Raw genomic sequence first — 10,789 nt, forward strand, 5'->3', positions numbered from 1 at the left:
CTCCCTGACGTGGCTTTGGCCGTCTCTCTGGCACAATGCCTGGCTGCCGGTCAGGCGTGACTGTGTGCCAAAACTGCTCCAGCAGGTCTCTTCTACCTTGAAAGGGCTGAACATTACGCGTGAACTCTTGGCCCACTAAATTAATGTGGAGAGATGAAACAGAGAGGGGAGGAAAAAGACCATCCACTATCCTACTCTGTTTCTAAAGTTGGTGGCTGCTGCTGTTTTGCACAGCACTTGGCGTGGGTGAGGGAGCTCCACAAGAAAGAGGCAGACACATGGACCCTGCCACTGCTGGAGCAAACTGAGCCGTGCCGCGCTGCCAAGGCCGAGATCCTGGTGACTAGTTACAGAAGAAGCCTTTCAACACCAGAGGCTGAGAACTCCAGTCTGTGAGGGGAGCGGCCGGGAGCCCCTGAGGCAAGCGGGGTGGCAGAGGCTGCCTCACGCCGCCCGGGCCCACAGGGAAGCAAGTGGCGGCGAAGGCTTGGCATAGTAGCGAGGGATGGAGCGGAGCAGGCTTTTCTTTCTCCTTCTTCCCTCACTGTGGCAGGGAGAGCACCCTGGGGGGAGAGAGAGAGGCGGGAAGGGAGTCCACGTCCCGCAGGCAACCGGTGAGAGCAGCTGCCGCTCTCCCGCCTCTCTGCCACCGGCAATGCGCATGTGCTACAGCGCAGCTTCTGCCCCCTCCCCGCGGCGCGGCGCCCAGCAGCTGGTGATGACTTCATCCGCGGGCGCCGCGCCAGGACTCTGAACGTCTGCTCGGGCTTCGCTCTGGCGGAAGCTGCCGTCAGCTCGCGGCGCACGCAGGTATCCGTTCTGCCCTTCTTCCTGGTCTGGCTTCACCGCTGCGTGGGCGGGGCGAGCGCCTTCCCGGGCCGCGATCTGAGCCGCGCTCGCGAGAGCTCTCCCTTTTCCTAGGCCGGCGCTGAGAGAGGTGGGTGCCCGGGTCCTGCGCGGGCCTCGGTGGCGGCGCCGCCTTTTCCCCCGCCGCCGCCGCAATACGGAGCCGGGCGCCGAGCGGCGCTCCCCGCCGCAGCCCCGGGGTGGGGATGCCCCCGATTACCGCCTGCCCGAGGCCCGATGGTCGCCGGGGCGCCCGGTGCTGGGGGAGGGGAGCCGACGGGGTTTTCCTCCGCCCTCCCTGGCGGCGCCCCGAGGGAGGCCGCTGCGGCGGGGCAGCAGGCCGCCGGGCGGGAGGAGGGGACCGGGGCCGGGCGCGGAGCCCCGCGAGCCGGGAAGGACTGCTGCCCGGCGGCACGTGGGGCTCCGTGAGCGGCCGAGCAGCCTCCCCGGTTCTCCTCGGGCCTCGCAGCTGTCGGTGCCTTAGCGCACACGCGGGGCGCCGCGGTGGGCAGGCCCCGCGTTCCCCAGGACGCTTTTCCCCTGTTGTGGTCAGCGTCCCTTGGAGCGAGGTACTGGGGCTTGCGTGGCCCGTGGGGCTCTCTCTGGCTTCGCTTCGAAGCATGTGGCTGAGTAGCCGGATTACGGAGTCTTGTAGTGTTTGTAGCAGACGACATGCGCCTGGTGACAACTGAGATGTTCTTTTGCGTTGCAGAAAGGCCATGTTCAGCTCTAGCGCAAAGATAGTGAAGCCTAATGGCGAGAAGCCAGATGAGTTCGAGTCTGGTATATCCCAGGTAAGTGTTTTTTCCTTCTGCTATTTGGTAACCGAATGCAAGTTATGGAGACAGTGTTGTGATAGTTGTTGAGACCTTAAACTTCGAGGGTGATGCTGTCTAAATGTGTACTTTTTCCTAGTTTTACTTAGGAACTGGTGCAGTCTGCGTGTGTTCTCCCACCAGTTGAACTTGTTGCATCTGTCAGTGTGACTTATAGGAAGTTAAATCTTTGATAACGACTGTGGTAAAAAGTATATACCTGTTCTCTGACACTGTGGACAGACTGATCTCAAGGGTTCTTATGAATTGAACTGTATGTAATAGATTATTGTGCAACTTCACTGTCCTAGGCTCTGCTGGAGCTGGAAATGAACTCTGACTTAAAGGCTCAGCTGCGGGAGTTGAACATCACAGCAGCTAAGGTAGGCTAGACATTCTCCACAAAGAATTGCTTGGTGACTTGCTCTGTGTTTTAATTTTTGCGAATGTTAACATGCTAGTTGAATGGTGTCTTTAGCTGTTTCTTATGGCCTGTGATTGTTTTCCGATGTGCTGTTGTGGTTTATTTTCTGGTATTTGCTGTTAACATGTAGGATTCTGTGGTGGTTTTTTTTAGGAATTGGTCTGAAAAGTCATTGTAAAAACTCAAATGGCAGTTTGGTGTTTTAAATAAACATGTTTAAAAATGGTAGTTCTACTTTCTGTCTCTGCAAACTGGGCTTGGGTTCTGAAGCTGACTTTTTGTGTGTGGATATTGGTTGGCAATGTAGGCACTGCAGAATCTTTGTCAGGAACATAAACTGTAATACTCTTTGTAAAACCAGTTTGTTGTAAATCCTCTTTTATGTACCAAGTAATAGATAGGAGGTAGATCGAGGTAATAGACTGACTTCATCACATAGGGTTAGCCTGTTTGTAAATTTTAGTTTTAGTTTATAAAGGCAAATGATATCTTAAGGAAGAAGAAAATTAGTGGAAAAGGAAGAAGAAAATCAGTTTTGGAATTTGTCAGCCTTGGAGATTGGATGGAGCTTCTGAAGCTGCTTGCTGTAACCAAAAACTTAAGTAGGTTGCTTTTTGCTTCTTGCCCAGGTGCACCAATACGTACACACAGAGGTGCATGACTGCTTAGAGTCAAGTTAAAGAATCTCGGAATGCAGAAGTCTGGTTGATATATGAGTTCAGGGGCCTTCAGAAGAACTACTTCGTTCCTGAAGTACAGCAATGCATACTCCTCAATGAGGAGTTTTTAAAAATACCTGTTTACTTAGCTACTTAGTTTTATTTGTGAGAAGTCTCCTGTGGGCATCTGAGTTAGCTCATGTGGGAATGTAGCTGGTGAAAAACAATTCAGCTTTCTGTTCTGTTGGAGAATTGAGGATGTCCCTGCAGTTAGGTTCATGGGAGAAGAGCCTTGTAAGACTATACAAACTTCTTTGGTTGTGATCAACTGTTGGAGAAACAAACCAGGGGAGAAATAATCCATGTTGGTGTGATGTAAACCTGCTGGCATTTGGAGGGGAAGGAAATGTTTTGTTTGAGTAGTGATGCAGGCCTTGGCAAGTTGTGGACAGAATACGATTTCCATGAAGTAGTAGCTAAAAAATAAGTTATTCATTACCGTAAAATTTGTCTAGAGTCTGCATTAGAAACTTTTGAAACTTTGTATCAGCACTGCAGATGTGATGATAAGGATTCAGTGTAGTTAGGATTCTAGCATCTGAGTCCCATCCTGCAGAAAGAATGGGCTTTGCTATTCAGAGGCTGTGACTCTGAAAGGAGTGGTGGGATGATTGCCCAATCATTCCTTTACAGCAGAACAAGTACTCTGACAGAGGCTTTTCTGTTTAATACTTGCTCTTAAATGCATTAAAACAGGTACTGCTCTCTACTCTTTCCCCGCCCCCCTAAAGTTGTAAGAAAGATCTGTCTTCAGAGGATTCATGATCAAACCAAACATTGCTTCTTGACCCCTAGATAATGTTTACTTTCTACTCTGTTTCAGGAAATTGAAGTGGGTGGTGGCAGAAAAGCCATCATTATCTTTGTACCAGTTCCTCAGCTGAAATCTTTCCAGAAGATTCAGGTGCGGCTAGTTCGTGAGCTGGAGAAGAAATTCAGTGGAAAGCATGTGGTGTTCATTGCTCAGGTAAACCACTTAAAATTGTAAAAATGTTGATTTGAAGGGATCCCTGGAGGTCATCTAGCCCAGCCTAGCTCATGAGATCAGATCAGCCATGGTTTTGTCTAGCTGAGTCTTGAAAACATCCAAGGATGGAGATTCCACAGCCTATGTGGATAACCTATTCCAGTGCTACTATCCTTCTTGTCTTGCCCATTCAAGGTAACAATGATAGAATGCATGTTTTTGTACCAGCAGCAAATGTAATGAATGTCCTTCTGTGGATGTAAGCTAAAATGATTTCAGCTAGTAGCCAAGGCTATGTAAACTTGGTGAGATGTGAAGCTTTTTGGAGGAGGATATAACTTTCTTGTTAGGGCCTCTCTTACTACTTCAGAAGTTTGAGAAACAAAGCTTAAAAGTAAAAGGGAGCAAATATTAGTAGAGGCTTTACCACACTTGCATTTTAAGTGCTTAGATTATGTAAGTTAATAGGAGGGGAAGAAAAAATCTGACTAAAGTTCTGAATTTGTGGAAGGAGCTAAGGCATGAACAGGTGATAGAGGGCTCTCTGGGCAGTACTAAATAGTGGACAAACTCTGGAGATCTGTCTGCAGAGTGGACTGTTGGTTGTTAGACTGAAGCTCTTTTTAGCAAAATTTCTTTGTAACATAATTTTAAGAGCCAGAGTACCTTACCCTGGATCTTTACGTGGCCAAGAAGACTTTTTTAAATGAAGTGCCTCTTGCTGTCTTAGACCAAGTGCTCGAGAATTACCTGTCAGTTTAGTAATCCATATTTTAGAAGGGAATGTGTACAGTTCTTCTGCTGTAGGTGAAATGTTGTTGCTTTTGAGTATGGCACAACCCAGTTTGGATTACAGTAACCCCATCATGAATACAGTCACGGAGCTGTGATGTGTTGGTAGAAAATACTGCAGGTGGCTACAACTGCATCTAAAACTCAGTGTTCTAAAACATCTATCCTTGCAGACAGGGAAGTAGAAAATACGTTTTACTGATCCAAGCTGGTATAAATACCTGTAGATGCTGCTTTTGGAACAGATTACGCTTAAGCCAGGGTTTGATCTGGATACATGTCATTATTCAAACTAGTGTTTCGATCTCAGGTGTCACCTAGCTGTTTGTGGGACTGAGATTGCTTTGCACCAGAGGCTGAATAGTAAGCTCAATCTAATAGAAATTGTAAAATTCTTTGAGATTTCTGTTCCCAAAGAAGTGTGTTCAGATTGCTAATACAACATAGTAAACTACCCTCATATTCATGAGGGGAGGGGGGTGAAATACAAATCTTTTATTTCAGTGCACTGAATACAGGATCAGTAGATGAGAAATAAAGCAATACCAGTGCTTCAGCTTCTGCAAGTAATAATCAGGTTCTAATGCCGGTGTAGCTTTGGGCATACTGAAGTCTCCCTTTTCGGTGTTCTGGGCATTTGTTTCTAGTAACCAAACACATGTGCTTTTTTTTTTTTTGAGTTGACTGTAAACACTAGATACAGAGAAATGCCTTTTTTTTTCCCCCTCCGTAACAGAGAAGGATTCTGCCCAAGCCAACAAGAAAAAGCCGCACAAAAAACAAGCAAAAGCGTCCCAGGAGGTAAGCAAATAATACTGATTCGGTGTGACAGATTTCTTTTGTAACTTGGTAGTTTAGTCAAGTGATGGTTAGTTGAGTTTTTGAGAAGTCATTCAAGTGACTGGGTGGTCTTGTCCTTTCTCTTACTGCTTGAAATAGTATCTGCCATTTGACTGCTAAAGGGTGCAATAAAAATCTCATCTTTGGGCACTGTGTTGCATTTCTTAGAACTCCATCTGTATTTCCAGCTACAGCTGTAGCCAATTTTTAGCCAGCAATACTGGCTTAAGAAACCCCAACCTGCTGTCTCTGTTACCACAGTGTGCTGACAAGAATTTTTTTCTTAAGCTGTAGGAAGAGCCACATCCACATCACATGTTAGACTGTACAGAACGCAGGGCTGGCACACTGAAGGGATGCAGTGAGGGAGAGAGTGGCTGAGGAGGGGTGTAGGTATGTGTAGTACCACTGGGTATGAATTTAACAGCAGTAGTATAGTCATTTGTGTTAAGTGGCCTCCTTGCTCTCATCTAGTCTCTTTATTGCTAGACATACAACACTACTATGTCTATGTGGATGTCAGGGCCTCTTCTATACTGTTCTCTATTTTGCTATATCGTTATGTAGTCCATGTCTTAAAAGTTTGTCCTCTTTATGACATGTGACACGTTCCTGTAACTTCTCCCAGCCCCAGTATTACACCTGTGTTGTATCTATTGTATTTTGAAAGTGCTGTTTCATAGTACTCGTCTAGCTGCAGTCCTGCCTTTGGAGGACTCTGTGTTATATTAAAAATAGTATTGCACAGTGGCTAGAGAAGTTGGCATCTGTGCATGTGATTAGCCTGCTGACACTTTCAGCGGGAGGGAAGGAGAGTGTGCAGGTCTGTCTCTTTCTCAGCCTGAGACTAGATCAGGCTAGTAGTGTTGTAAAACTGTGATATGTATATTGCGAAGCATAGAAATATGATTGGTGTTTGTCTCCCTTAGCTATCCCAATCTTTGCAACTTTGAAATGCTGCTGTAGACACAGGTCTTAGTTACTAGTGGAACTGCCTTGAAACTGCAGATAGGGAAGCTGGAAGTCTTACCAGTCATCTAGACTCATACACAAAATAACCTGGACTAATTTTTATCATTTTGTCTCACTTCCGGACAGTTCCAGAACACAAATGTACATGTCAAACAGTCTTCTAAGCATGGACTAAACTTACCAGCTAGACTTTTCTTGTAATACCTTGGTGTTTAGGCAGATGAGGAAACCAGTGCTTTCAAAACTGGGTCTCCTCTGAACGTACTCTGTTTAGTTTAAATGTGCAAGTTTTTTTATTTGCACACTTAAACTCTTCCAGTGACTGTTGCTGGCAAAACTGGAGATGGGACAACTTGGTTCTGATTTAAATCCAATCTTCTTTAAATATGTAGAAGTAAAAGAATGTTTCAGGGCAGTTGCTACAAAGCAACATGTGATCTAAAAGGTCAGAAACCTGGCTACTGACTTTTTTCCCCTCATGCAGTCATTAAGTTTCTGCACCCAGTGTAGAATTTAGCTTTTATTTCTGCATGACCTGTGAAAAGGTGTGGTATTGTCACACTGCAGCATTACCAAAAAAAACCAAAACCACCCAACAAAAACCCAAAAACCAAAACACCGCTGAATTTTCAGCTAAAGCATGCTGTAAAAGGTTTAAACCTTCGCAAACTGAAAAATTATTTGGCAAGAGGATGTGTTTTAATGATACAAATGTGGCATTTCAGCCGCACACTTACTGCAGTACACGATGCCATTCTTGAAGACCTCGTCTTCCCAAGTGAAATCGTGGGCAAGAGAATCCGCGTAAAACTGGACGGCAGCAGGCTCATAAAAGTCCATTTGGACAAAGCACAACAGAACAATGTTGAACACAAGGTAAATGAAAAAACTTTATCATGCAGGATGGGGTGGCATTCTGACATAGCTAAGAGGCTGCTTATGTGAGATAGCAGAAGACTGCCTTTGGCTTGTGGCAACGGAGATGCTTCTGTTTGTATTTGGAGTAAGATGCTGAAGATGAGGCAACACAGTTTTGAACTAAAGCTCTAGTTCAACTTGCCAGAACCCCTGGATTGTAAAGTAACGATACTGGTTCCCTCTTGGGAACAGTTTTGTTGGGTTTTTTTGTTTGTTTGGGGTTTTCTTTTGTTTGGTTTGGTTTAAGTGAAGCACTTAGTTTTGACCCTACAGATGTTCTTGGTACAGCCTGAAGTCCCCCTTCACTTTGCTTAGGTTTTTCTGTAGGGACAGCTCAGCTTTCTGGGTCTCCCATAGTTGCAAATGGAAGAGGTTCCAAATATTCTCCAGAAAACATGTCTTTCTGTATAAATGCTCAGCTACCTTAATCTGGAAGAAAATAACCAGCCTGAGAGTTCACTTCAGAGTGAAGAAGCAGTGGGAAATAGTGTAGTACCTAAAGTATGTTAACATAGATTTTACTTCCTTATACAGCGTGTGTAAACAAGATTGTTTGTCTTCACAGGTGGAAACATTTTCTGGTGTCTACAAGAAGCTCACAGGCAAAGATGTGGTGTTTGAATTTCCAGAATTCCAGCTGTAAAGTGCAAAAAATGGCTGAATAAACAACTGTTCATATAACAGAGTAATTTCATTTAAATTTCAAATTCCATAAACATAGGTAGGGGTTAACTGGTTCATGGGACTTCCCTACTGTCTGGATAAATGACGTTTGTGTATCAAAGTATTAAGTCACCAGTGTTTTAATGGTAGCCCTCTTAGGTTGTTCTTGACACTGTCACAACACAACTCTGGACAAAAGAGTCCAGAGTCTGCAAAAAGAATCAGCATAGAAAAATATACTGAAATATGTTGAGACTCGCCTTTTGGGGAGAATGTGAAGAATTACTGTAGAGCAGTGGAACTCCTGAATTTTGCACAAAAGCATACCAGTTGGAGGCCTACATGTTCCTGACGCTGGAAGAAGTCTACATAGCAGGTGGTGCGACTTCTGAAATGTGGAGCTATGACATCTGAAAAAGGGGTTTGAATTTTTGGGAAATATGTTGGGGAAGGTATAGTTTGAATTTGAGGTAACTTTCTTGCTCTTTGGGTGGCAAAATTACATACTAGTTCTTCCCTAAAGGCAGATCCTGCAGCTTCTCACCTTTATCAGCATGAAATGGGGAGACAATTTCACTTCTGAGTGCTTGACTACTTCGCTGGACACAAACTACAGTTTTCTAGGCATTGATCTTGCTTTCAGAAATCATGGATTTTTGTATCTCCATGTATTACCCGTATGTATGTCTATATATCAGTGTTGGTGTAACCTTTCTTATGGGTAATAACTGAAGGCAGGGATAGATATGCCAGGGTGACGCAATGACTGCTGGAATGTTTGGGTTTTTTTAGGTGGTGTTTTAACATCGTTCAGAACATGCTTGGCGATAACGGGAAGAGGTGGGGAAGGACTAGCTGTATCACAGCAGCCGAAAGCTGCATGATAGTGTCCTGAAAACACTATACTTTTGACTTGGATTTCTATGTTAGGAACACTTTCAGCAAGTAACTTTTTACCTGGTTCAGAGGGGAGCGTGGAGTTGGGCATGTAAATGTTCTGAGCAATTTATATGAATTCAATATTTCACTGTACTGAACAGGCTATTCTGGAGTAAGTGCTTAATACAGTAAAAGGCACCTAATTATGGAGACAGCCTATCAGGTGGAGAGCTAAGTAACAGCCTGTGTACCAGGACCCCTTAATAACTTGCATCTTACTACCTGTGAGTAGATGAAGGACAAGTGCCACCTAGTGAGGGTCATTGTACCTTTACTTCTTTTTCCTATTTACTGGGGGTTTTGTTTGCTTCCCATTTGATACTTCTCTTCAGTTGTGAAGAACTAAAAAGTTTAAACAAGTTCCGCATTGCTTTTGCATTGAAAAAGTGAAGCTTTTTAAGTCATGGCATAACTTCTGTTTAGTAGGGCAGGACAGATAGCAGTGTGCTGTTACTTTTGGTGCAGGCGGTTTAAAGAGAACAGGGAAAACACACGTGCCCTGTTGCAATTAGTTAAATTTCCTGCTACTTACTGACAAGGCTTGAATGTTTGCACAAAAAAGCAGGCTGTATCTTTGAAGAAGTTAGCTTACCTTAAGGCCGCCTTCTCTCTCCTTTTCAAACTTATGTCTCTGGAGTATAACTTTATTCCTTATTTACTTGACTAGTTATTGTTTATCTTATATGATTCAGCAGAATTGAATTCATCAACTTCCCTTAGAATTAGATGAGGGCAGTTGTAGGTGTTTAATAACCCCAAATCCTGGCGACTTGCCTGGAGAGTAATTACAAAAGATCTTAGAGCAGAAGGAGTGCCAGAACTTTGGAATTCAAGTTTTCATTGTTAAAATGGGTATTATTCAGGTTGGAAACGCCACCACCCCAGTCCCCCCAAAATAATTCTAATCCCAAGTCAGACATGTTACTAAGCTACAACAATCACAGATGGTAGCCTGTGCAAATAGGTATTTGCTCGTGTGAGTTGGAAGCAGTAGTCTGGGGAGTATTTGGAAACTTGCCAGATGTCAACTACCTTTAGTTAGAGGTTGGTGAGTCTGCTGGGGCTGTGTAACATCTGCAAGAAGAGGTGATGCTCAGACAGCAGGCTTCAGTAGACAGCATTTCCAGTTTCATGGTGAAATGTAACTCAGGTTTGATCTCTTCATAGTAAAAATGTCAGTAGCATTTCTAGTTCTGAAGTGCTGGGAGGGGTAGGTGGGGGAGGAGAAATCTAGTAAACTGAATGTGAAGATGAAATGAATGCAAATGTTCCGAGGCATTGCCAGCTGGCTATAGATTTTTCTTGGCTCTTGTTGCAAGCCCTTTGAACTATATGAAATGCAAAGGCCCATGATGGCCCCATAAGCAAATTCTTTGAGTGAAAGGATAATGCTGTCAAAGCCATTTATGGTTTTTACATCAACTAAGCTGCAAGTAAAGGTGGATTTTTGTGGCATAAAAATACCAGGCTGTGTGCTTTGTAAAAGGCTTTAGTCCTAGTTTACCTTTATTCACGGACTCCCTTGTGTATTAGTGTCAGTGATACAGGCAGACAACTCCCTCTGTCCCTTGACAAGCATATCAAGTGAATGCCTGCAATCTGGAAAGTCAGTTGATGCCATCTGGTCAAGTGCTAATGAGGCTGCAGGAATACTGGTGTCAAATGTTATCTTAACCTAAACAGACTCCATATGAGATGATGCTAGACTTTTCCTATACCTTTCATGTGCTGGCGCAGTTGAACTCTGAACATACGATTCCTCAGGAGTTTATCAGCTGGTCTGTGCAAAAAAGTGATTCGGGCATTCTGTCCCAAGGCCCTGTGCAGCAGTAGTACATGGGTATTGTCAATGTGGAGAGACAAATCACATGCTGAAGAGTACAAAAAGACCAAT

The 10,789-nt window shown here is 44.4% G+C and overlaps 1 protein-coding gene across 1 annotated transcript; it reads left to right on the plus strand.

The window, feature by feature from the left end:
* Nucleotides 1–908: 908 nt before the first annotated feature.
* Nucleotides 909–7,978, plus strand: RPS7 (ribosomal protein S7). Its single transcript, XM_059833959.1, has 7 exons — nt 909–937; nt 1,559–1,640; nt 1,973–2,044; nt 3,628–3,771; nt 5,300–5,364; nt 7,101–7,251; nt 7,859–7,978. Exons 2-7 carry the CDS (start codon nt 1,566–1,568, stop codon nt 7,934–7,936), a joined length of 585 nt encoding a protein of 194 aa, XP_059689942.1. The 5' UTR covers nt 909–937; nt 1,559–1,565; the 3' UTR covers nt 7,937–7,978.
* The last annotated feature ends 2,811 nt before the right edge of the window (nt 7,979–10,789 follow it).

This window comes from Gavia stellata, chromosome 2 (genome assembly GCF_030936135.1).
Source record: "Gavia stellata isolate bGavSte3 chromosome 2, bGavSte3.hap2, whole genome shotgun sequence".
In the NCBI taxonomy this organism is placed as follows: Eukaryota; Metazoa; Chordata; class Aves; order Gaviiformes; family Gaviidae; genus Gavia; species Gavia stellata.